The sequence below is a fragment of the Amphiprion ocellaris genome, chromosome 1, assembly GCF_022539595.1.
Source record: "Amphiprion ocellaris isolate individual 3 ecotype Okinawa chromosome 1, ASM2253959v1, whole genome shotgun sequence".
Taxonomy (NCBI): domain Eukaryota; kingdom Metazoa; phylum Chordata; class Actinopteri; family Pomacentridae; genus Amphiprion; species Amphiprion ocellaris.
The window spans coordinates 19299376-19327016 of record NC_072766.1 but is presented as its reverse complement, the minus strand read 5'-3'; the positions used below and the strand labels follow the sequence as shown (position 1 = coordinate 19327016).

General features: G+C 41.6%; 1 protein-coding gene across 3 annotated transcripts in view; it reads right to left on the bottom strand.

The window, feature by feature from the left end:
• The window catches only part of LOC111587575 (semaphorin-4B-like), a 64083-nt gene that overhangs the window by 10685 nt on the left and 25757 nt on the right, over positions 1–27641 (bottom strand). For all 3 annotated transcript variants that reach the window (XM_023297587.3, XM_023297586.3, XM_055010711.1), the window contains exons 2-8: positions 26524–26967; positions 9231–9391; positions 8983–9045; positions 8316–8414; positions 5783–5894; positions 5251–5367; positions 4566–4723 (exon numbers count right to left, since the gene is read on the bottom strand). In XM_023297587.3, coding sequence (XP_023153355.1) covers positions 4566–4723; positions 5251–5367; positions 5783–5894; positions 8316–8414; positions 8983–9045; positions 9231–9391; positions 26524–26644 — 831 coding nt within the window. In that variant the 5' untranslated portion in view covers positions 26645–26967. The remainder of the gene's footprint in view (positions 1–4565; positions 4724–5250; positions 5368–5782; positions 5895–8315; positions 8415–8982; positions 9046–9230; positions 9392–26523; positions 26968–27641) is intronic.

Genomic DNA, 27641 nt, shown 5'->3' with positions numbered 1-27641 from the left:
TTTTCACAGAATGTGTGTATATTGAACACTGGACCAAATCAAGGTAGAAGTGATGATCATACTGTGGATCCGTCAGCAAATTAATATGAAAACACCTTTTAAGTGTCAGACCCTCAATACATCATTCTGAAGATCAAACATTTGAGTGAAGCAAAAAGAAGCAAAAACATTTTAAGCCTGGCAACTTTAGATATTTTACAATTTACTAGCTGCTAGAAAAAGTGTTTTTTTTTTTGTCCTTGTTGCATCACACCTGCAATTTCATCCCCTCTGCTATAGAGGGTGCTGTTGAGGTCAAAATAAGGGAGACAAAAGTGATTACAGAGACAGTGATGGCGTCTTTTTAAAGAAATAAACTGGACAAATAAAGCAATCACACCCAGAACTTCAATGTCCTCTTGCCAGTCAGTGTTGAAATCCTCTCTTGTGGTGCATCACAAAAGACATTTTAACACTAAAATGTGGGCTGTAAAAAAAGCAAAACAAAACAAAAAAATTCCACATGAAAGATGCCACAGCCCAAGATATCAGTTGCTCTTTGAAGAAGAGGACACAGTGAAACGGAAAACAAACAATGGTTAGTTATTAATTACAGCTTTGAAATCAAGCTGAACGGTTCACGCCTCACTGCTCCTCCAAAGCACAGAAGAGGCATTCACTCTTCTTTTAAGCGGTCACAAAAAATCCACATAAACAGTTATCAGACAACTTTGCTAGGACTAGCAATTATCAAAGAGCTTGTAAACACACACCAGGAGAAACTCCTCCCTGAATGTAGCTGGAAAGCTGCAAAACACAGGAGGAGGCAAGAGGAGGAGGAAGAGCAGAACCAAAACAAGTGGTCTCGCCCAATCTCAAGACATTTTCCTGCATCAGATCCAAACTATCCCATCAGCTCGGCCTCCCAAACCCAGAACAACTCCTACACAACGGCACAAGGAGTGAATCACCCTTGGGGAGATAATAACGTGCAAAACTATAACTACCTCTGTTTCCTCCTCCGTGTGCAGTCACACACAAACAATTGTCTTGCTCAACAGTGAGGTGAACCCTTGTGGGACTGATGCAGGGACTGGGAGCCAATTACTAAGCTGTGGTAGTACCCTGTCCACATAATGAGGAGACCACAATCCTGCTCTCTCAGCTGTCCACTGCCATTGTTGCTGTGCTCCGCTGCGCAGCTTTTGCTTTGAATCGTATCGACCACTCCCCTCTGATAGCTGCCCTCCAAAAATACACCCGCTCCTTTGTGCAGCGTTTCCCGGCTCTCATGCATTTTTATCACATTCAAGATTCTACAGGTTTATCAACCTGAGGAGCAGATGAACGCGAGGTAAGGAAAATGGTGCCACACAGTGTTCATAATCTGCCTGCCTTCCACAATCTCCCAGTGAGCACACCTGAATAAACAAAAGAAAGAGGGAGTGGAAGAAGGGAGGGCGACAGATAGGAAAGAGGGGGAGAAAAAACTACTTGGAAGCAGAATTACTTGGCAAACCCAAGTAAAACAGTAGTTGGAATACCGTTGAAAAAATGGAAGAGGCTTTCACTTTTTCATTTATCTTATCAGACAAGAGGAATATCCTCTTTCTAGGTGTCTGCCAAGACGAACCAACACACCCAACATGATTCAGATATTAAATAAAACCACATTCCAACATATCTAGACTTGGCCTGATCCACAGAGAGTGGAGTGCAGGTTTTCTGTCAGTTTGTAGTGTGTTAGATATGAATCCTGCTAACAGGGAGGGGTCGTCATACCTTGGTTTTACCTACCCTTAATCCGAGTTCAGCACTTTCTGCTTACTGAGGGACAACACAGGGCTTGTGCTCACATGTGGTGCACTATTCTGAGGAAAAAGTGGTGAACGTGGTAATAATTTAAATTGTTAACCTGCAGACATTCAGATGCACTTCCTCAAAGACATTTCAAACCGGTCTGTGGTGTTAAACTAGATTTAATCTTGCTTTTAGACATAAAATTGTGAAGAGCGCCTCCCCAGGGGGCCATAAGAAAGGAAAAGGTGCCGCAAAAGTAAAGGCATTTCAAAAACAACGGGGAGTCTGTTGTTGTAATGTGGCCACTGGGTTCTCTGTTCACCTTTACGATGAGATTTTGGCTCACTGCTCATAGATGCAGTTAAGGTCCTTAAAAGCCTTAGAGACCTATTGCCACAATTTGCATTAAATATTCCTGCCTTCACAGTCATACACACACACAGACATGGTACCTAACGCTTATTGAGGATATCATCATCCCAAATGTCTGTGGTAAATAAATATAGGTAAATACATTTTCTTAACTAAGTACTCTAATAATAGTTGTCTGTACTTCCACGTCTGACTTTGAAAACTTCTGTCTTAAAAATAAAGACCGACTTCTTTCAAGCCTAAAAAGTTACCCACCCCAGCACCATTTGAACTCTGAACTCAGTGCTTCCATTGCATTATTACCATAGACCGCACATATAAAATATGGATGTAACCTTCAGTTGTGAAAAGTGAAGCCAATGTGTAAATAGTCTGACTCACCATATAACCCTGCCACTGGCTGCTAATTTCAGGTGACTGTCCCCTTACGTTTTCTGCATGTTACCATTTTCAAAACTCTGTTTTCTACAACAACAATCTGAACACCGAACACTGAAAATGGCAGATTTTGCTTAATATTTGGATTGTGCAATAAGGCAGGTCTGCTTGAGTCCTTCTGTGAATAGCTGTAATGATTGAAGAATATGTTTACAACACTTGCTGTCCAACAGAGACACTAAACATTTTCCAAAGAGTTTATGGTCCTAGCCGCTACTTTCAATTCTTATTCAATACAGAAAGATGATCATTTAGTAAGTTTTGGTCCAATTGAGAGTAACGTACAGAATAAAGCAGGGCATGCTATAGGGTGTGGTTACCTGGTGATTGAGAAGTCACAATCAGCTTGTGCAGTGTACTCAAGTTCTCAGTCAGATCCATGTCTTGCTCGTCATGTCTCTTTTCAGAAAACCAAGAAGGTGACAGCCAAATTCCACAAAGCAATGGATGATGTCATGGCGGCTGCTACTTTTACATACAGTCTATGGTTGCTGCAGTCTTTGCTAAAAGTGCCCCAATGTTGAATTTTTGCAGAAAGCATTTTCAGAGTGAGAGCAACCGAGTAGCTTAAATCAACCTTCTTAAATTACAAAGAATTTACAGACTTAGACAGCAGATAAATTCAAATGTTTGTCTGCAGCCTGAAAATTAGCAAGATCCAATACACAGTCAGAATTTATCTTTAGGAACCAACCTTAGATCTTATTGCATCAGTTGTTCACTGGCAACATATTGATGTGTTGCAACACACGGGTGGTTGTGTGGAACATGAATGCCATTTGCAAGGCAGTAATATGCCAAAAATTACAAGTCACAAAAGCATGTCTTTTAATAGAAGTTGGACAGTAAGTGGGAATTCTTGACTCATTATGATTTGTTAATGTTCTGAAGCATTTAGCCATTGAATTGGAGAATAAACTACATGCAGCACTACTGTACTGCCACAGAATAGCATCTCAAAAAGATGTCAGTCAGGAAAAAGGGAGCTGCTGCATTCCGGTGATATAAAGGCGCTTTATAGAGCAGAGAAAGCCATTCTTCTGTCTCTCTCGCACAGTTCATCTGCAGCAAGTTGCCACAGTCTGTGGGTCTTTCTGTCAATGATTTCCATATATAGAACCCAGGAGGTGCTCTGCCGGCTGCGAGAGGTGTCGCAGCACCGAGTGCAAGAGCCTAGCAGGACTAAGTCATTAAGCTGTCACTTAAGATTACATGCTGTCCCCACGATTACTCACATTACTGCCTTCATGAACAGGAGGCATCAGTCAGGGAGGGAAGATGAGTGCATGTGCATCAGGCAGCTTCACAGCCTTTTAATTGATCCGATGACAGGTGAAAAGGGATAAAGTCTGCGGCTGATTGTCCGGGTTCATCGAACAAACTAAAGTCTCTAGGAGGGGGGAGGAGGAATGACGTAGACGGTTTAAATGAGCCGAGCGAATTCTGCAGTTGCTACAGTTTGCATGCTTTGCCTGCAACAAAAAAAGACCATAGAGTAGAGTGGAAAAAGCATTTCATATTGCTGCGAAGCACACTTGAATACTAATAATGTCTGCAAAGCTCAAAGGGCTGGTGGAGAAAGGCAGGAGCTGGAGGGATGGACGAGTGCAGCTGACATTGTGAGGGAGATGGAAGGAGAGGGGGATATGACATTGCAGAGAAAGGCGAGAGAGGGAGGGAGGCTGGGAGGAGGAGGAGGCGATGATTCAGGCAAGGGGAAACCAAATCTGCTGAAAACATGTTTGTACAGTCAAATGGAGAAAGCTTTAACACACTGGTGACATATTTCCATTACATGTACGACAGGCACGACGTACAGTTAAATGCTACCAAACGTGCTCCGACATGGGAGTGTCCCGTCTTGTTTTGAGGTAATTGTATGGGGATTAAGGACAGGAAGTTCGAACCCTGCTGCGTCTCTGTCTTTTACATGACCATCTTGTGTAATCGCCTCACCCTAACTCAACGTATCTTACCTTACACACGCGAGCAATCCTCGACACTATGGTGCTGTCAAAGAAGTCAAATTCTTTTCCCGCCTCACTAAAGAAGAAGTAGATCTTGTCATCGTCACCCACAGGGTTGCCTATTGGCTGACTCTCCTCGATGTAAGCCGACCCGACAAAGACTGGATCTGTAAAGGAAAAAAAAAGTTAACCTGTGGTTAGAGAGACATGTTATACCTTTTATCTTCTGCACCGTGGAGCTATTTTTTCAGTCATTTCATCACTTTTTATCATCAAACATTTGGGAGGAAGTCAGAATCTACACCACAGAGCTGTGTCACACAACCCTGCATGGGTAGAGGAAACAGGATCCTCTGTATAATTGTACTCAGATGTCTCATCAGGAGCACTCTGCATGAATTACCTAAAGATCAAAAGACAAGAGAGGTCTTAATTGTGCGCAAAGTGCGGCTTACTCTGGAGAAAGCAGTGGCAGCCGGCTGAGGCAGTTTTGATGTGCATGTGCGGCGGCTGATAGGACCAAGCTCCCGCAATCTACCAGGGCTTGTCTTTGCTCTCGGTTTGCATGCCTTTAGCGAATGTGCCTCGCTAATGACTGCTACTTTTTGGAGCTTATCTGCTGTGGTCACTACATAATGGGAGATGTGTGGAAAGTGGGGGAAAACCGCCCTCTGATGAGGTACATGGAGTTTACCTTGCAGCCATTTTAAAGAGTTTTCTGTCTTCAGAGCAGTTCCCTGACCCAAACTCTTGTAAATGACTGGTTCGTTCCCCTGGAAGTTGCTGACAGTGCCAGTGTACAGTTCACCATCTGGAAGAAAACAAAAGGAAAATATACTAAGATTGAACTGGATTTAATTTGATAAACTGAGCAAATTACAGGGAAATTATAAGCTGGAGATAAAGTTGGTAATAAAGTGCAGAGTTTGCAGCATAGTAGAACAGTCTGAATGAGGGATTAGACAAATCACTTCTCCTCTTCATATCCAATTCAATTATTTACTAATTGCTTGTGGAAGAAGTTGAATACAAACGGAGTCTGTTGGTGTCCGGCTATTTATCAGGCAGCCTGATGCAGACAAACAACATTAGCAAGCACATCACGACTCAGTACTGAATCAAAGATGGATCTTACATCAAAGTGCCTTCAGAAACAGCTGAACCTGTTCTCAGAGTCTCTTCCCAAACGGAAGCCATTCATAATAAGTGTGCGTATTACAACATACCCACGATGATGGCGGTGGATTTGTACTCTGGATTAAAAGGGCAGCGACTGCGCCCATCTTCCATCACGACCTCGCCCACTTCATCTCTCTCCAGCGTGAATGTTGACGTGTTCTGCAGACAGACACAAACAGCGAACATCCCTCAGGCACAGGCCAATTAAATTCTACTTATAGTAAAAAGAGTCAGCTAAAGTGAGCTCAGCGACCTCAAGCTCATTCTGTCCATTGCAATACACACAATGCACTGACGTTTTGGGAGTTTGGTCACTTTGAACATACTGTAGCTCTGTCTGATTAATAAGCCAAAATTTTCTGTGCACTGCATGTCATCATATGTTATTTCCATGCTGAGAAAATGAATAGTTGAAGCATCTCTGAGGGCCGTTTCACTGCTATGATAAATTTCTCCACCCACCAGACTTGTTGATCTGTTAAAGGAAAATTCTGGTCATATTCTGTATTTTCAATATGGTCAATAAATCTCACAAAAAGACAAAAAATTCAACAAAAAATGTGTCCTACTAACAAGCACTCTTTGTAGCCAAAGGCTGATACACATTTTTCCTGCTCAAATTAATCCCTGAAATACACTCTGCACTGCTGTTTGAGTAACATTTGCTGACAGTACAGTAACCAGCTGTTAACAGTAACCAGGAAAATACTGCTTTTTTGAAAAAAAAAAAAAAAAATTTATTTGTGACCCATTTTTAAAGATTTATGTCATAAGTTGGAGCATGCAGAGTTAAAGCTGAGTGCCACTAGTAGAGTAGCAAAGTCAGAAAGTATTAAGGGACGGATGTAAACACGGTGGACTCTGGGCTTTTCATGGGATTTGCTGTATAAGATAAATATAGAACTTGTGCATTTCAAAGTATTTTTCTGAAGGCCTGTCAAAAGTCAAAGATATGAAAACAGAGAAAAGCAGCAAATCTGCACATTTCAGATCCTGGAAACAGCAAGCGTTTGTCGTTTTTGCTTGATGATGAATTTCAATGACTTTTGACCAATCACGCAATGCACAAAGCAGGATATGTCAGCATCTGTTGGCTTCAAAACACTGGAATACTCTTCTAAATCTGCAAAAACACCACAGTAGTAGATTATACATGTGCAGTTAAACAAGTATTGGTAACTGCAGTTGCTTTTCTTGCACATACTGGCTGCAAAGAGCTCCCTTCTGAAGGCAATGTCACAGCTCACTTTCTGTTTAAAAGGGACTTTAAAAAGTTCAGCTTAAAATGATCTGAAGCATCAGCAGTCATGAGCTTGACAAATAAAATGATGGATGTTTTCTGAAGTTTCAGTCTTTTTAGTGCAAAATTCCATCTTTGCGTTTTCTTACTGTACTGAATTTTGGTTTTGAAATGACCATATTTGTTTAATCAGACTGCAAAAGCTTCAAATCAGCTTCAGCTGAACTGTGTCATACATTAACACAGAAAGAAGATGGGAGACTTTGTCAACTAACACTTCATAAAAAATTGCTCTAAAATGGAATCTGTTTGTGGCTTGTACTGACAGGAAGCCAACCATCATTAAAGTGTTTGATGTGCATCTGGGAAAGTGAGTATTATATTAAGACAGACATATTAAACATACGTGGATGATTTGCAGTAACAGTAACTTGTTCCATTTGCTAATAATCAAATCAAACAGGACGATATGGAGTGCTCGGAAAATCTTCCCATGCTTCCTCGTTATAAGAGGATGTTTTACTCGGAGCTTGTTTTAATTCACGTCTGTCATTTGGATTGTTTAGCGTATGTACTTAGCTTCAGTGTTCAGCCGCTACGCTGCCCGTAAAACCCTCAGCGACTGTTTTAAGAAGTGCTATAAAAATAAAACATGTATCAATGTTAATATTGTGCATCTCTGAGAGCGTCTAGCTGCTGGGAATGTTCTGGGTGACACACACACGCACGCGGACACACACGGACACACACAGACACACACGGACACACACACTGACTCTGTCAACATGACAAGTGTTCACCCAGACCGACAGGGCTCAGACTTGCTTGGAATCCCAGTTCAGGGCCTAACGTCCTGCCAAGTCCTCTTCAGTCCGAGACGTTCCGTGTTTTTCTTTCACTCTGACGTCAAAGGGGAGAGTTTAATGCCTCGCTTTAAGAGCCGAGCTGTCGCCAGGCTCGATTGCTCCCCCCCATCACTGGAATCAATGTCGTCCTGCTGCCGGTTACCATCACTCCAGCTGTACTCCTCTGCTAGATAAACAGATCTACCGCTTCCTTCTCTCTGGAAACCACACAGCTCGTGTACCCCCTGTTGACTTGTCTGGCTAAAGTGTCTCAGCAGGATGTGGTTACGCTTGGTTAACATCAGATCCAAAGCCGACATGCTGGATAAAAAAGCCTGATTTCTAAAGAGCACCCACAAAAATCTATCAAAATTCAAACCTGTTCTAGTGAGAGGACAGGAAAGAAATAAAAACCAAGGCTTGTCTTTGATGTCAGGAAAAAAGAAACCAACTCTTAGAAGTGAACAATGGGTCGATTGAGAGGTCATTACTTACTATGTAGGCGCAGACAGGACTGAAGGCATAGGTGCCACACACATACAGATGAGTGCTATTCAGTCGCAGAAGAATTTTGATGTAATTGAAGCAATCAGTCTGGATGGGAACAAATGAAGAGAATGTCAGGTCCATAAAGTCACAAGAATTTCTCAGAACTGATTTTCTTGAGAGCTCCTTCAAACTTCTGCATGAAATACTCAAAATCATAAATAAATCTGTCAGAGCAGAAAGTGCAAATACTGCTCAATAGAAACTATTGAAAAAATATTCTCTTTTCCTCCAGCACTGTTGGGAAAACCTCCCAGTATCACACAGCAGTTGCCTGGTGAGCTGTTCTGTAGTACACAGACCAGAGTTGTACGCTGCAGTACACAGATTACCGAGGCTTGTCGCCCAGGGATACAACAGCTGGCATGACAACAAGGTATCAGACAGACAGAGAAGAAGAAGAAGAAGAAGCAATTCCCCAGTGAGCCTGCACACTTGATGAATCTATTTGTAACTGGTGGAAAGGTTTGTCAACACACATCTCTCTGCTCATTTATTGTGGCACAGTACTAGTAAAACTAATGACAAAATACACTTCGATATTGATATCATAACTGTCTTCTTGAGGTATTTTTATCTTTCGGCGTATTGCTGGAGCTGTGGAAAAGTCTCTCACCTCCAGGTTCTTCCCTTTGAAGCTGCATTCCTCTCTTTTTCCAGCAGGAGTGCCCCACGTCAGCTGAAGAGGAGGAAGAAACCCTGAATAAGTCACGTGAACTACAGGGGAACTATGCTGTTTCTGAACCATGCTTTGAATTATCTGCCTGCCAGATATTCCATATATTCCTGAACCAAAAACTCAGGTTAGAAAACCTCATCGCAATTTGGAGCCTGACGGTCCATTTGGCAATTTGTCACACTCACGTTCTTCTGCAGTTTGCTCTTGCTGATGTCAGAGAGGCTGAGGGCGAACAGTGCCTCTCTGGCTCCAACGTACAGCATGTCGTCCTCCTGGCTGAGCAGCAGAGAGGTGTAATTGAAGACGCCGTCCGCTGAGAATCTCTTGGCCGATCTCTCCTTCGCATCTGGAAAAAAGTAGGGAAAAAACACACACAGCTGATTATTATCACGTAGCAGGACAGAACAGAGAGGAACAGATTGGAACAAAACATGTCCTGATGCTCAGAGTGCGAGAGGACAAGTGAGCTCAGTTTTTCTTTCTTTTAAGAGTTTTAAGGGCACAAAGTTGTTGTTTCGTAATTAGAAATGGCTGTTAAACCCCATAACCTCCACTGAACACCACAAATGACAATAAAATGAACACTACTCCTTTGTTTAGGCCTCTGGAACTCAAACACCAACATCAGATCAGCAGAAGATGTACAAATCACTGAGTAACACACGATTTGATACTAACATGATACGTTGCAATGATAATGGTGGTACTGCAATACTAGATAGATTGCAAGACAATCACCTACAATACAATACACCTTAGTATCTGTGTAACTGAAGAAGAAAAAACATTACATTCGGGAACTCAGCGATATAACTTATCTCACAAATCACCTCATTACTGGAAAAATGTTACTTGGCTCTTTCTTGACCACTTTTTGAAACGCTCAACATCAAGTTTGGCTCTTGAGAAACTCACCTCTGTTGTTAGGAAGAAAGCGTCTGATCTGAGGGATGCTTGTGCTATTTGGTGACATTGAGGAAGCATTGGATAAGTGATGATACTCATTGATTGTGAGAGACTGATGCTCCATTCTTTAACAAGTCCTTGACTGTATTTTAATGCAACTTTTTTTGATGTCATTTCATTTATTATTTTTTTTGTTAGTGTAAGTCTTCATCATTTTTTACTTAATATTAATTTATTTCTTAATTTGCAAGTGTTCAGTCTATTTTCTTGTATTATTTTCTACACTGTCTCATTTACTCTGGAGGAAGTTTCAATGATATATAGTTTGGTATTTACAATGCTTTGTGGTAGATGTGTTAAAGGTATAAAATCAAATAATGCATGTTTAAAAACTAAGTAAAAATATTGCTAAAAAGGCACAAAAAAGTAGCATTTTTTTAAATATATATCACTGCATTGTGGTGCCGCTGCGTTTGTGTGTATTACCAATATAATTCAAATTTAACAATGTGTAAATTAAGTTCAATTAATTAGCTTTCTGATTTGCATTTTCCTGCTGTCTGAGAGTTTCCTCCTTTTCTCAGCAGCTTAGTTAACTTCACTCTCATTTGATGAACACCACTCTGACTCTGGTAAATCAAATGTGTCTCCAAGTCTTATAAAAATACCGATATGTGGTGTACTGATAATGTATCACATAAGGAAGAGTTAGGAAATGTTGCTATATCAATACTTTGTCCCACCTAGCAGAGATTTATAAGAAAGCTGGGTCCTTAATACCACCAGAACCCTTGTTTCTCTATTTTCAGCACTCCATGAAAGTTTGGAATCTCTCAAAGCTTCACAGGGAGCCACAAATCAGACGGGAAACAATAACAAGTGGAAAGACATCACACTGCATCCAACTACAGCACAGCACATAGTTGTGAGCTTCAGTCAAATCGATTTACGATACAAAGTGGAAAAGTCTCTTTGTGCTTCTTGTCATTCCTATAGCTCTCACTCCTGGAGGCGACCGTCCGCTCTGTTTATCGCTGCTGCACAGTGGCAGCCAGCAGCTACTGTAGCTGCACAAGAACATGTCGTATCGAACGCCAGAGAGCCACGTCCACACGTTCCCCTGCTCTCTCTTTGCTCTACTTAGCGCTGGCAGCGGGGTAAAAGCCTCCACTACTCAACACTAATCTACGTCTCTTTCATTCTGCTGCCTCTTCAAATAGATCTCTTTACCAGTGGGCCATAAGTCAAATGAGTTACTTTCTTCCCACGTCGCTCCCTTTCCTGCAGCTTCAAATAGCTCTTATGATGAAGTACAGATTTGATGTACACATTGCTCCTTTTATAGCATTTCCCTGAGCATCCACAAACAACTCCACGTCCAATGAGTGGCATCAGCAGCAAATTTTTACTGCTTTATACTATAAAGTGAGACAGATTTTGTAAGCAGCAAGATGTCTGGCAGTTGGTCACTTTTCAGTTTGAATTACTGTATGATAAACTTCCCAATACAAGTGAATATAAAATCTGATAGAGGTACAAGGAAATCCTTAAAAAGGCTTAATTCAAGACCTTAAAGGTTTGGATAAACAAGTCATGTTGGGTCCCTCATCTGTATCAGTTTGGGTGAATGTTTTCACTTCATATCTGTCAGATATCCAACAACTCAGCCATGTAAAAGAGAGCTCACCAGAGACATGGGATATAATATCTGCATCCATTGCTTACATACCCCTTGCTCTGTGCAGTTTTGACCATCTTTGTAAATGTTTATCTCTTGCCTCCCATTCCAAACATATTAAAATACACTCCATGTCCCTCCCAAGCCAAAACACTGGGGGTCACGGACTCCATTTGCTTGTCCAAATAAGATTACTGGCTCAAATCTGGGGTCGTAAACACTAATATTTGCTGCAGTTAAGCCGTTTACAGCCTTTTTGCCATGTATAACCAGCAAACTGAGTTCAAATTTAGCCACTACTGACAGCAAGAAAAAGACACCAGCAGTACATTTATCTTCAACACTCCAGGTGGTGCACTGGACCATAATGCAAATGGAGGCAGTAAACTGCAATAAATGTTTACAGCCCATGACTTAAACTTTTCAATATGCTCACAAACAAATGGTTCATCTAACACTCAAGGCGCTTTGGCAGAGGACCGTCTTCCCCTTGTGGGAGTGAAAGCCAGCTGCACAAGCCGCATCTTGTCCAAAATCAAATCGGAGGCCCTTGACAGATCAACAGCCCTCATTCTGTTTAAAACTTTATGACATCTGGAGTCAATGAAGAAGCTGGCTTGTCATTAAAATCAGGGCAGGGGAACCAAATAATAATAGTAAATAAAGATGCCCTATTGTTATAGGTATTCAGGATAGGAAAGCTTTCTTATGTGGAAAAGGAAAAACTGGTTTTATTTAAAGGCAAATTAAGTCTGTAAAAATGTCCTTAAATGCTCATAAAGATAGGTATACTCAGTCCCAGTGGATCCTGCAGTTGGCAGACAAAGGAGGGCCATCCCTCCTCTCAACAGGGGGACATATCATAGCCTGATTGTCATGGCTCCCCTGGGCTTAGGACATTCACTGGAACCAAAAACAGCCTCTCCTCGGCATATTAAAACTCTCTGACATAAATCACAGTGACAATCTCTCAGACAGACAATGGAATAACGAGCAGGGCAGAGCAAACTCATGAAACTTTCACTCAGAGAGCAGGCCGAGGCGACTTAGCAGGAGGGTGGGTTTGAGGTCGGGGTACTGAGTGGGAGTTGTGGTAACCAGGAAGATTGGACTGAGACGTTGACCTATGAAGAAACATGCAGACTGGGGGGGAAATGCTATTTTCAAAGCACTCTGAGATGGATTTTTTGATAGGAGTAGAAGGTCAAGCAGAAACAAACATCAGTGTTATGTCAAGCTGCAGTGATTTCAAACAGAAAACCAAGGCTTTCTCTCTTGTTTCCCCCCCGATTAACTAACAGAATTTGGTTCTTTAGAGAGTTTTGCACTCTCCGATGCAGCAGATCACTTGTGTGTTTTGACATGCTTACAGCAGAATGCGGGTCATCCACAGGCAGCGGCAGCAACTGCAGGACATTTCACAGCCAGGCTCCAGGTCCATTCATCACCCGCCTGTTTAATCAGCTGGCTGTCACCAAACCAGGCCCTCAACCTCTGCCAGTGCTCATCACATCACACCTACCATCAATATGGCTGCTTTATTGCTGGTGCTAACATGCTGAATTAGTTAGCACCACAGGCTCTTTGAATTTCAGCCTAGAAGTCAAACCGAGTGCATTTGCCTCAATTCTCCATGGCTGTGGAGAGTGCGATGGGATAGTTCAAAAGATGCATCATTTGCGAGGGCAGTTTATAGCTGGAAGAACAGCGGAATAATAACTACATTCAAGTGCTGAGTGTCTTGTCTCCACGGAGACACAATAACCTCTCAGCAATTAATTATGAGAAATTCAATTCTGGCAGAGTATTCACTGTCTTCATTCACTGCTTTTTGGTAAATCAGAGGAGCTAAAGACGGCAGGAAGGAATCAGAAGACAGGTTTTCAGAGAGCAGATGCTTTGTGATCACAGAACTGTTTGCTTTACAGTGAGAGAATCAGACTAATTCTGTGCACAAACAATGAACAGCTACAAACATCTTGAAGATATTAGGAGACCATATCATATCACATATCTTCTACTTTGTATGTGTTAATTTCTGTTCATTACATTATATTTATATTGGACATATTGTTCAATCTACAGGGAATATATATATTTTTGTTATAGATGCTGGTATCAGTGTCACTTAACTGTGTGAAAATGCATGTGAATTTTGCAATATGTGCAGAATTCATCAGTGCATGTGTGCTTGAAGACACAATTACCACTTCCACAAGGAAACTGCACTATAAGCTAAGAATATCCCCCTCATTATGCCACTGTTGCTCGCCTTTTGGTCGTTCAGCATGAACTGAACAGGCCAATGCAATGGCGTTTATGTAGCATGCCGTCGTTTTGGAATCAAAGGCGTGACGTGTGACATGACAGCATGGCCGTCTAGTGCAGTGTGTTCCACCAATGCCAGCTTCCCCTTTTACACGGATGTCAGTTCAGCCTCCGTCGAATGCCCCATTTCGTCTCTATACATTCCACACAGATCAGTGTGGCAGAATAAAGTCGCAACAGTCCCGCCTTGAACAGGTTGTGTGAAAGGGGCTTATGTTTCTGCAGAAAAGGCTGAAGACAGTAAGAAGCAGTGAAGCACATTGCCCCTGTAAAACCACAAATTCTGACAGATAAAATAGCTTTAACACTGATTTATGAACACTGGTTTTGCTAGTAGGCAAATTTTGTTACCCCAAGTCAAAACTAGGCTACTTGTCTCCCTGTCTTTCCAGTTTTTATGCTAAACTAAGGGAACCTCCTGCTGACTATAAAGCATATCTCTAGTATGTGCATTAAAGTGAATAAGCATAGTTCCAAAAATATTCAACTACTCCTTTAACAGCACCCAAGACCTTGAGCAAACATTAGCAGGAATGTAATTTAGTGTGCCCATATAGAATAATGGGAGGGACTCATTAAAAGACGTATGCCCCTAGCTGTATTAATAATATTTTTTATACATATATCCCCAAATGTTCCCATATTTTTGACTTTTTCTATAAAATTTAGGTAAGTCTAACAGTGCAAAGAGATCAGACCTCTGAAACAGCACAGTGACATCAATTAAGCTCAACATAACTCAGTCCCTTCAGAGTGGTGTGTGTTCAGGGTGTGCTTACTCACCAATGAGGTAACTAAGATATCATCACAGGGTGCCAGTTTGCAGATGCAGTGTCGCTGAGAAACACAATCACACCAGCACTTTGGCAAACATCATTTTTCAGAGAAAATGGAGCAGGAGCAACCTTTTATTTTTTTTGCCTTCTTCTAAGGTTTAATAGTACATCAAGGGTGGGGTGACTGATTGGCTGCTTGGTAGGTATACGCCTGCCAGGACACTCCTAAAAGCCCTGAGTGTAAACATGCCCCAGATTTACAACGGCAGCGTGAGCCAAGTCACAAGGCAAAGGGGGCAACAGGGACAAAGGGGTTCACTTGCATCCAGGCTGAGAAAATCAAAAGGAGAGGAGAGTGCAACACAGCTGATGTTAATCTCACGCCGGGCTCAGCTTATCTTGCATGCAAGACATAAATTTATGCCCCCCCCCCAAAAAAAAAATAAAAAACACACACACATACACTATCTCTGCCCTCTGCCATCCAAAGCTACACAACAGTGCACAGCTTCAAGGCTCTCCGTTTGACAAGATTTGACAATGGGCTTGATAGCAACGCCGGAGCTGACAGAAGCCGACAGAAGTCACTTCAAGGTCATCGCAGCACTGCTCCTCCTGATGTTTAGGCGAAATGATGGTTATTTCATTGCTGGGGACTGCTGGAGACTGAGAACGGCCCTGTTCTCTGCTGTTGTAATATATCAGCCAAGTCAAGTGCAGAAACAGTGCTTGTCCACACAGTAGGAGGACACTGAACTCTGTTAAGAAGGCAGGGTAGGTTAAAGGAGCAGAGGTGTCAGAGCACCACAGACAGTCAAATTTAAACAAATCACTTTGGTTACAAGAGTGGATTCTCTACCAGGGGAAGGAACAGTTCACAAATGTTGGAGAAACAAGAATTGTATTTACTCTCTGCCAATTTCCTGCATGATATGCAATTGTGAGATATGGGAGGAGTATCTATCTTCATCTGTCTGATGGCAAAAAAACGCAAGTGGCCAATGTCAAGTATTCCTTTAAAAAGGACCCAGAAAAAAAATCACTGACAGAGAAAGTGAGCAGAGAAAAACTGGATTGGAATTAAAGATGGCAGCACTGAATTAGTTTCAGAGAGAGAGTGAAACCTACAGTATCTGTAAAGCCAGGCCATCAGGCTCACATGTGCTGTTTGTAATCACTGCTTTGCTGCAGTTGTGTGTGTATGTTGTCTGTCCTAGTCAGATCTGAACGTGTGTGTGAGTGTGTGTGAGTGTGTGTGTGCGTCGTATTGTGAGACACCTGGACTTTGCAGATAATAACTGGAGTCTGACAGTGTGTAAGTCCAGTGTTTGTTGTATGAGTGGATTAATGTTGGCACATGGCTACAGGTGCAGAAACACAACTGGTCAACAACGAAAAACCATGAAATGACGGAATGTTTGTTGGGAATGTTGTGTGTAGTCGTTAAGCCCTGAGAACCTGAAAAATGCTTCCTTCACACTCTGGAGAAAACACATCTCCCCGACACGCATGTAACAAGGATGAGGTCAGTGCATTAAACACAGCATACCTCTAGAAGCAGAAAACAAGGGGCTGACACAGACACGATGCCGCTCTCTGTAATTAAAGGCTCGTTGGTGTCATCCTGATGCACTCACAATTGGCACGCACCCACACGACACTCAAAACAGCAAAGCAATGGAGCGCAATGGTCTATCACAGCCGAAAGCTTACAAAATCCTGGATAAAAGCTCAGTGAGACAGAGACACACTGTGGTATCTGAGTGAGTTATTCCAACACAGACACTGAAATCCAGAGTGAGAGGGAGACACATACTTGGTATAATTTCCGCACTCACAATTCAAAACAGACGTGTCCGTGCTCGTCATGTCTGGGGTGCCTCTTCGACCTCCCTTTCTCCATCCTCTCCCTTCAGTTGGGGCGGGCGAGGCCACAAAATGTGAAACGCTGCATGTCTTACCACTGAACTCAAGCTGAGCCCCAGGAAAGCAGATCTTGTGGTGTTTACAGTTTGCCTGCTTGCTTGAGCACAAAAGGTGCCTTTGTATTAAGTCCTGAGATGATGATGGGTGGATAGCTGATCTGTGTTAACAGGATGCATGGTGCTGACACGGGGATGCAATGCTCAGCAGAAGAAAAACAAATAAATGAGTGATCCTAGAATTTGCAGAACTGACCAGAAATCTAGTTTTAAGGCTCTAACAGATGTAAAGTCTCTGTGAAACGAAAGAAGGAATGGGACATACTATGGACCAATTTATGTTTTAAACTTTCGATAAATGGACGGCAGATGTGCACGTGGCTCTGTCCAAACTACAATAAGACTTGAATTTTTCCAGGATATAGCAGCTATTTACGAAATTGGGCTTTAGCAAGTAAATATTCCTAAAGTGTGTGGGCAAAGCACAGGATTTCTGGAGAATTTAGAGCTTCTGGCAGCACCACTTTAATCATAATTCTGTTAATGATGAATTATAAGGGAATGGATGGACAAGAATCTCCTCGCACATTTTAGACTCATACCAAACATTTGTTACATCACCATTTTTTGTTTTCCTGGGACATGTGCAGTTGGCACCCAAGTAGGAAAAACTGGAATTTGTATTTTATTTGCAGTTTGAATAACTGCTCGCTTGATCGCTCCCCGCTTGTGAAATTAGAGTGTTTATATGTCTTCTCAAACTATGACCACAATGGCAAGCACCTAGATGTTGTCATTTACAACATCTGGCTGTGAGTGACCACTTTCTAGCTGATTTTTTTCCCCTACACCCTTCATGATTGGTTTGAGTGCATTTTGTTCGGAAAGGACAACCATGTCTATATGGCACCAATTTCACTTTGACCGATGGGAGCCAGTCCCTCAGGGAAAGTCTGCAGACATGCAGACCCAGAGTAGGGTGCATAACAGTGTTGAAAAGTTCGCATCAGTGCTCTCATGCACTTTACAATTTGACAGTGGGGCAGAACTGAGTTCTCATGTGCTTAGTAAGAACGTGTTGGAAGTGGGAGTGGGTCTCTAAAATCAGAGACGATGGGCTGGATAAATGGATAATTTTAGAATCTGAAAGTCAAGTAAGTGGTGTGAAGATGCAACCATAACAAAGATGCAAATGTAGCTGAACTAGGAAGAGTATTAATGTTCAAAAGATGTGATCTAAATTGTACTGAGTCCATTTTTGGTATCAATAAAGGCCATTGGCTTTAGAATTGAAATGAGACTTTGCATCAGTAGTATCAATACTCTGAGGAGCTGTCCACCTCTACCATGCAGGCAGGAGACGGTAAACATCAAGGAAATCTGAAACACATAAATTCAGTGTGTGCTGAAATACAGATACCAAACTACAGCTTGGCAAGTGGTTTTAAGATTCTAAGAGAATGGCTAACAACCTTATGAAAATTGTATTCTCTGAAGTAGTGGAGGCCCTCTGACTTGTTATTTTGAATATTTTCTGTGCTTTGGTAGCTTATGTCCTATTACACAAGGGAACAGGAAAGTTTGTGACCATATTTATGGCATGTTCATTGGCACCAAAGACAAAATACAGCAGAGTCTGATGGGAATATCAGCTTCACAGGTCATAAAGTGAAATACCACAAAAGTTACAATTTAATCTGATGATGGTGCTAGAAGAAAATTTATTGCAAACATAATGGGATTACTATAAGATTGGGAAAAGATAAACATCTGTACAAAATGTAATTGCAATCCAACCAGAAGCTGTTGAGATGTTTCACTTGAAACTCTGATCTTCATACCATCATAAAAAAGGTAAGAGGATCGAGACAGTCATTAGGAGTCAACCACTGGCAATTGTTGAGGCATTTCTTTTTGGACTGAAGTGATAAATTCACTGCTTTACTATCTAAACAGAAAACAGCACTGCCATGACTAAAAACACATGCGCACCATGAACGACGGGCTTAATGAATTACATGATATCTATGACTCAGCCAAGTGGATTTGAAGAAGGGAAAAAAAAATGTCCTATGTGTCGTCACTGCAAACATCCACATCCAGCTGGCTTGCACACGCTCGCAGATGGTTTGTGCTCCAGCTAGAATCCCATCAAAGCACACGTCGATACATCTCTGCGGCCATTTTTGAGTCCGCACATTTGTCGATTTTTAGGGCACCAGTGGAGCTGCTTGCAGTTTCCTAAGTGCACTCACTTTAGACTGGCATGTGCTGAAGGTCTTTAAAGTGCTACCACAGCATACAAACACAATCCTCTACCCTGTATCTATGTGTGTGTCTCTCTGGAGAGGCCCTTGATGAGAAGAGCAGCCTGGAGTCGCACTGAGTCTCCTGCTTTCCACTCATCCACCACAAAGTGACTGAGGATGAGAAGTGGTCAAGCACATTGGTTTACACTCTGTGCTAATGGCCTTCCTTACACACAAACACACACACACCGCTTCAGTGGAACGGCTGCAAGCTTTTTCTCTTCCCGCTCCACTGTCGCATGTGTTTCATGAAGTCATGCTGCTATCAGGAGTCTGGTGAGCTCAGGATCTGCTGCAGTCGCCTCCATATTTGATTGCGAGGGTCACACTGCCCTGACACTGTTCGACAAACTGACAAGCTGAGGGCTGTCAGTTGCCGTGGCAAATCAAAAAAAAAAAAGAAAAAAGAAGCCAGTCTTTGCAAAAAAAAACAAAAAAAAAAAACAGACTGATGGTATTTCTGTAAAATCAGTGACTATAAAAGAATCCCTTAGCTGTGTCAATATAACTCTGCTTATAGACAGCCAAGCCTCAAGGGGACACACACCTCAGTCTCTCTGTTTGCACACAGCCTCTAGTAGGAATATAAGGCATGTGGAGCGCATTAACATACTGGAACCAAATCAGGAAAATTCTGACTTTTAATGAAAGATACATGAGACGGCTGCTGTTAACTGCTTCAGTTCTCTCTCGACTTGAATGCAAAACCTGAAGTGTTTCCTGAAAAGTGCATGAGCACATACTTATTTCTGTCATGGATTGTTGTTTCTAGTAATATAGCATGATAGTTATATTATTATTGTATTAATCAATTTAACATATGAGCTATAGTTTAAATTATCCAGATGTTAATGCAGAGTTTTTTTAGAGCATTACCTCCTCTCCAATACAAAAGGAAACATTTTTGATGTGTAATGTATTAGTGCAGGAAAAAAGTGTGACCAGCCAAGTGGCTTTTGGTGCATGAGATAATCTAGTTTGATGGAAAGATGGTATAGAAGAGCCAAAAGTGTCACTATGCTGAATTTTGTCTTGGCAAAAATGTTATTTTGGTCACACGTCAACTAGAGGGCAGAACTTCAAACTCTATACAGTTCAACCATTAAACACAAGGACTGTAAAGATGAACAGTGCAGATGGGTTTAAGGTGATTATATTTGGCCAGACCTTCTCTTGATGCAGCAGTTTTTAAGGAGATTTTTAAGGATTTGAACCAGAGTAACTCGGACTTAGTAGCTTATGTTAAACCAGCAAAACCTGATAGAAACGGTTTGTGTGCACGTGTGCCATCTCGAATAGGAAAATATAGTGATCTGTGAGGGCTCCAGAGTCCAACCATTTTGGGTGCATATGCAACCAAAAGTCTGTCAGCTTTCCACTGGCCACACTGGTGTGTCCAACATTTAGCAGGTCTGTCTGTGGGTGCAACTGTCATTTTTTCCCATCTGCTTTTTGCGTTACATCGCAGATCACCGATTCCTCAGCTCCTCTCTGCTGCTCTGTTGAACTGAGCCACTTTGCCCTGAGCTCTGACTCACAAGTGTTTCCATAGTTTGCGGCATGTCTGTTAAAGAAAGCCAATGTAGTTGTTCTTTTTGTGACAATTTGTCTTCAGCCTGAGTGCTGCACGTATTGGTGACATTTGTAGATGCAGGCTTAACTATTTTTCTGCCATTTGCCTTATTAGAGACAATAGTGAATCACAAAGTAGGATGTTTTAATGTCTTTCACTGATTTTATTACATTCTGGTCATGGTGTACTTCTGTGTGTATTTTTATATGCAAACTTGCAGTGCTCTTATCCCATCTCATTTGATACGCCAGTTATAAACATGGCTGATGCTGATACCATGTCTGAGTAAAACCATGTGTGGTGTCAGATCACTTTCAGCTGGAGAATAACAGACTGTTTCAGCTTCCAGTAATTATGAATGCAGTGTAGCCCAGTCAGTAATAAACCCAACACTAGTCTCTTCTGCTAGCTCTATACCCATTGTCCAGGGACATTCTCAGGTCTTTTGTCCTATTCTCCTGTGGGAGAGGAGCTGGAGTGGACAGTTTTATGGCTGTTTTTATTTGTCATTTGTCATTGTTAGAATAAATCACCTACACCTTTCATGCAGAAGCTGAAATGTTAAAGTTTGTAATTGCAGCACCAAAAGACAACATTTTCAGTGCACCTAAATTATGTGCTAATGTACCTCCATAGAAAAGTTAGGTGCACCAGTGTAACCAATGTCAAAGATTAGCTGTCTGTCTATTTATTCCACACTTTAAAAAAATGTTGAATGTAATGGAAACAAATAATGTGACAAAAAGCCTTTGTTTGTGAGCCTCAGAACCACCCAAAAGATGTACATCCAGCACCACGAATGCTTTTCAATGCTACAAGTCAAATTGTGTTCACCATTAAAGTGGTGCTTTGTGTGGATCTTAGTGGTGATGAGGCAAGCCACATTTTTGATTTGAACAAATCTGCACTGCAACACAGCCATCCAAACTCACCTAATGACACTCTTTAACCTCACATTCCTCTCTGTCCATCTTAATTAACAGCTACACCATTATTTTTCATATCTTGCCATTTTCTTCAAATCAACTGTTCCTGATCGAAATCGGTAAAGACTGAACTTTTCTGTACATCCCCTGGAGCGTGCAGGCGATGAAGCCATTAAAACGTCTGAAACAGACGGAGTTGATGTGCTGTAATTATGCTCCATTGTTCTGGCTGTTATGGTTTTTTATGCAGGCACTTGTGAGTGCCACCTCTGCTGGAAGCCACAGGCCGCTTTTCTTTCAGGATCAGTGGGCGTGTCCTTGCTGGGTTTAGGTGGGCATCGGAGCATGTCTAAAACCTCACGAGTATTTGGACTGACCCCCTGCCTCCTGCCGCCCCTCCTCTGTGTCTGAACTGCGATCCACACACTGCCAAGGTCAGCGGATTAGCATGCATGAGAGAAAGCGCACAATAATCGCCAAACATAAACCAACGTAAACGAGAAAGGACACTGTGTACACTGAGCATACACAGCGTGCTTGGCTTAAAGGCTAAAGGGGCATTTTCATTTGCTTCTCTACCAGCAGCCTGAGACCCGCAAGACTGGTCTGAGCCATTTCCTTTGTTTTATACAGCCTACAGTACATCATGTACAAACCTTGATGGATGGGAAACAGTAACCGTTAGTCTCTTGATGCTACTTCTGATGTCGAGGGTATTAAATCTAGCTTGTGTAACCTTTGTTTTACAAGCCGTCCCTTCCAAGTCACCTGTCACTATACACTAATATTAGAACAAAAACAGAAAACAACTGGAGTCTGACAGGACCGTAATTTTATATTAAATGATGAATTAATTAATTCAGTATTTATAGGAAATGTACACGTTATCACTAGAGAGTGGTGTGAAACATAAAATCCTGATAAGCTACTTAAAATTTCAGCAACAAGAAAATACTAGCACATTCATTTTGCCCCATCTTCCTATCTAAGGCAAAAACAGTTAGAACCACCCCGCTGACTGGTCAGAATATGTAGCTGCTGCTTTTTATTGTGTGGTTTACTGTGTTATATGATACCAGAAGTTGAATTTCTTACATTATTACACACAGTTCCAAGACATTAGGGTATTATTAATCAATAATCTAATTTCTCCGAACTATATTATGTTAGTTCCCATAATAAAGTGCAACAATAACTAAGCATCAGTGCTCAAGATAATGTACAGCTACAACACCACAGTCAGCTTGTTGAGCTGCAGGTAAAGCTGTGGTCTTTGCACCGTTTTGTCAGATAATATAACCTTATAAATGTGAACATGTAAACTCAGTTTTGAGAAATGCATTGGAGGTTGACTGCATCGAACAGACCCGCAGCCTTTTACTTTGTCCTCATTATAGACAGCAAAAGCAACCAGAAGCTAAAGGCAAAAGGAAAGTGTTAATTCTTTTCTTACCTTTACTTCACAAATTTAACACAGACTCCTCTCGTAGATGAAAGCAACAAAGGCATTTATTAGCCCATCTTCCCTTACACAAAAATAAATGTGGTACTCAAAAATATTTCACCCTAGTATAACACCGACTGAATTCCAAAGTTACATGAAACTCCAATATAATCTACGCCACAGTTCATAAAAAAGTTGGAAAATAGCTCCGCTCTTATTGCCACTGACTGGCTTTTTGGCTTGTTAAGTTTTGTTAAGCACTGACAGTCTGTGAAAGAAAATGCATGTACATGTATTATAAATAGCAAAGAAACCATCAGTCATCAACATAATATATGAAATACAATATAATAAGAGTGGCAGCATGAGTAACTATCAAAATGCAAATGACAATAAACATTAACAGCTCCAAAAACTGAATCTGGCTCCTGAAACTCTACTTAACTACTGAGGGTTTTTGAAGTACTTTAAGAGAAATGTAAAAACTCTTTTTTTCTTAAGACAAAATCAGGCTACATGTTCTCCATCTGCTCTACCAGTTTTTTTTTTTAAAACAGACACATATGACAATGACATCAATCATCTCATGTAACTTCAAGAAGAAGCAACAGTTAAAGCAGATTCTTAACAAAAAAAAAATCTGAACTTAAATTTTTCTCCTTGCTCCGAGGGAACGAAAATTAAAGTACAAACAAAAATAAACCATCTCCTGAGTGCATCATTGGATAAAGACGGCAACATGCTGCCTGAGAATTTACTGATAACTAGCAGCGATACATGCCGCATGCCTAACCGATGTGTACGGCTTCAAGTCCCATGATCCTTTGTGCTGCCTCTCTGCACAAGAGCCATAATGAAAACCAGACAAGCTCTCTCTCCCACTGCAGCAACCACAAAAACCTCCACTCACTACACATGAGAGATTAGCCTGCTCATTAGGAGAGAAGGAGGGAGCGAGAGCAGAGGGAAGAAGGACAAAAGGAAGAGGGACGCCTTTCCAGGAAAAGGGCAAGGGTCCACCCTTGAGAAAACAGCCCGGGTCCCCCTTTTCTAAACCACAATACAAACCAAAAAATGAAGGTTTAAGGGGTTAACCTGCTTTACATGCTATGTTTCAATGGCGCAGGTCGAAGCGAAGCTCGTTTATATATGAAATGTTTAGTATGTCAGTGATGCTGCAGACCCTGTTTACGCAAAGCTGTGCTCTCACTGAATAGGTTACAATCAGCGCCAGTGACATTTAAATACGATTTTCTACCCCATGTTAATCAGCTGAAAAGCATGTTGCCTCACACTACTACTTAGACTCTCCAACTGACAACTTCAATCACTAACCGCTCGCGTCAAAATACATGAAATTTGGATTGTGAAAGCTGAGTGGAGAAAAGCAAAGTGGGGGGAAAAAGAAACATCAGTGGTTTGCAAAATACTCACTTGCTGGGAACCAGCCTTGGGCCAATTTAATCCATTTAGCTCTTTGAGGGAAAAAAAAAAGTTAAATGGCTCAAGTATATGGAAGGTTGTTCTTGATGCCAATTTGAGGTGGTGCATGTGAATCACAGGATGACGCCTCACTGAGTTGGCTGAAGAGCAAAGAAAACAGGCATCAGAGTGTGTTTTCAGCGGGACGGGCTTCCAATTCAGACAGGTAGTGTTTACAGGGGCCAACACACACCTACATCATATAAGCCTATACTTTGGTTGCAGCTGGAAGGGCATGTTTGCCTGAATGAGGGCAGAAATACATTGTAAGAAGCAGGGAACTAATTTTAAAAAGCAACTTGTTAGTTAAGTAGAACAGCATTTCAACAGCTACAACATGAGGATGTTGGAAAGTAGGTGTTGAGAGAGGCTTTCCTGAAAAGCAGTCAGTTTCCCCTGTGAGCCACATCCAAACAGCTACCTCATTTGTCATAAGCTCCCATAATGCATCAATCAATTACCAAAAAGCCGCCAGCTGAACAAATACTGAAAAACAGCATCCATGTTGTTAAATTATAAAAGCTTAATCCACAGTTATTATAATAAGAAGTGCTGCAGTCTGTGTGGAGTAATTACATACGCTGATGAAGTCAGGTGCAAAAAGGTCTTCCATTCAATCAGCGGATCCGCCGGTAGAGACATTAAGTTTCTATTTGTGAGATAAATTGTTGCACTCAGCAGCATATTACCCAAAGGTCAGCTGGAAGCAACAAGGGAGGAAGAAACAAGTGTTTTTGTAGGTATGAAGCCAGACTATGTGTGCTGCAGAACAGCTTCTTAGCCCCAAATTATGGTGCTTTGTTTGCTCATCACTCTGATGCACCACGTTATGGCACGCATATTTCCCCCAGTCGTTCTGTCAGGGCTCAGGGTTTAAAAAAAAAAACAAAACAAAAAAAAAAAAAAAACAAGACACACCATAAATTTCATAAAAAATGACAGCTAATCCTAAAAAAAGATCCTCAGGGAACACAGCTTATAATTGCATGTATTTATGAGAAGTGGTATTTTGTAGCGTGGGTGTCTGTCGGTCTGCATGTGTGCATCTGGGCCTGCAGCCGCTTGTGGTCTCTAACATGTGAACACACTGTCGCAAAGGCTGCTTCGCTGCGCACTTGTTGCAGCTGTGTTTGTTGCATTTGTTCACCGCTGCCCTAAATGATGTTATTTGTGTGGAATTGGCAATCTGCTAAGCCCCGCCCACATTAGTTAACACTGCTACTCCTGTCGAGCTCTCCATTGTCTCACAGCATTTAATGTCCACAGTGACAACAGTGACGCATTTCCAACCTAACATTTTTTGTAATGTTTTTGGGGTTATTGATTTCAAACAAAAGCCAACTTTTCATTTCTTGCTGATGAGTTAAATTACAACTGTTGCAGCAGGTTTCTCTGCTGTAACTAGCATACTGTCTGTCCTTTTATCTTGTCCTTTCTTTCATCTTGTCTTTTAATCTTTCAAGCTGCCTCTCTTTAAAACAACAGTCCTATAAAGGGCTCATAAATATGCACTGGATGGACATAAAATCAGAATGAAAGACTGAGACTAAAGCAGCAGGTAAAAAAAAATAAATCAGCATCTGTCATTTAATGATCTTTTGTAAAAGACGGTGAAATAAGCAGCACTGCTCTTGTCTTGCAGTGCAGCTCTGGTCCTAGTTTTATACATGAAGGATGACAAAGGAAATATATGAGACTTTATTTTAAATCTGTTCATGCTCTGTCTGATTTGCATGCGTGGGAGCAGCAATATAGATGGCACATTTATGCTCCATTATTAGGATTTTTTTTTTTAAATTTATGTTTCACTTTAAGCATTGCTACAGAAAAGGCTTTTAGGATGGGACATTTGCATTAAATATATTCCTGACATTTTTGCAATTATTTGTGTTTCATCAAAGAATAAAATATAGAAACTCTAAGAGCAAATGCACCTTCAGATTTAGGAGGATGTTGACGCTCGACAGACTCGCTGTGCCGCTAAGCTGTGATTGGACACCGCTGATTGGGGGAGGGGTTTAGCAGACAGTCAATCATTTTTTGAAAAACTGTAACACAGGTAGAACCACGTTTTTAGCAATACTTACAATTATCACAGCAGAAGAAACCGATATAGGTGATTATTTTTACTTACTGTATGGGAAACTGATGCGCGGTGTGACATCATCCTCAGTGGCAATCACCGATTGGAGGCAGCGAGCCAATAGCAGCGTAGCAGCCAGAAGACAGTGAACAGTCGCAGCTAATGTCCACATGGTTGCCTGATTTTCTACTACAGACGGACACAAATGCAAGCTGTTTATTTTAAGATTCCTTGGAATTCATTAAGCTCCTCTCGACTCGACGGAGATTTACTTTCTCACTCCCATCCTCCTGCAGAATGAGGGGGGGAAGAACGTGTCCTTGACTTGATTCTTGTACTCCCAGTGGTCCTTACACACGGTTAACAGACTCTTAGCGCAGAGAAGAGGAATCCTTTCCAGATTAAAAGCTGCCTGTTTTCATCCACTCGTAGTGCTCTTCGATGGATCAGCGCTAAGCTCCGACCTGTGGCCATTTAGTAAAACTCATTTTGGATCTGCGGAGAGGGAAAGAGAGAGAGAGAGTTGTTGTTTCTTTATGTTTGATCCAAGAACATGATAAAAAAAAGATGAAACACAAGCCAGAGCAACAGATCCATATCCAACTTTCTGACGCTACAACCAACAACTACAAAAGCAGAAACCCTGATACATTTGGCCGGGGTTCACTCTGAGGATGCTGTGGATTTTACTGCATACAGCCCAGATTTGAGAGGGGAGTTCATCGGTTTTGACAGCAACAACAGCATCACCCAAAAATGACCCCCCTCATCTCTCTGCCCTGAGACTTTAATTCTGAACTGGGGGACACAGCAACAACTATTTATGCTTCTACTGTTTACTTTACAACACGCTGCCAAAGAAAAATTCAACTGAACTGATAGTTCAGACCACCAGCCGGCTGACACTCATCATGCAAACGCTTAAATGAAGGTCCAATGTGCCGTTTGCACTCTCTGGGATAAAACGCCTCCTAGATTTTTTTTTTTTAATCCCTGTATTTAATTATGCTGTCATCAACAACTGGTGAGAGATCCCTGACAAGATAATATGGGAGTCTGGCTCTAATTTTGTGGCTATGTGGGGAAATAAATGAAAGAACAGTGACTCCCAAGACAACTCTGTAATTTGTCACAATGAGGCGCAATGAACAGATCAGCTCTCTGACTTT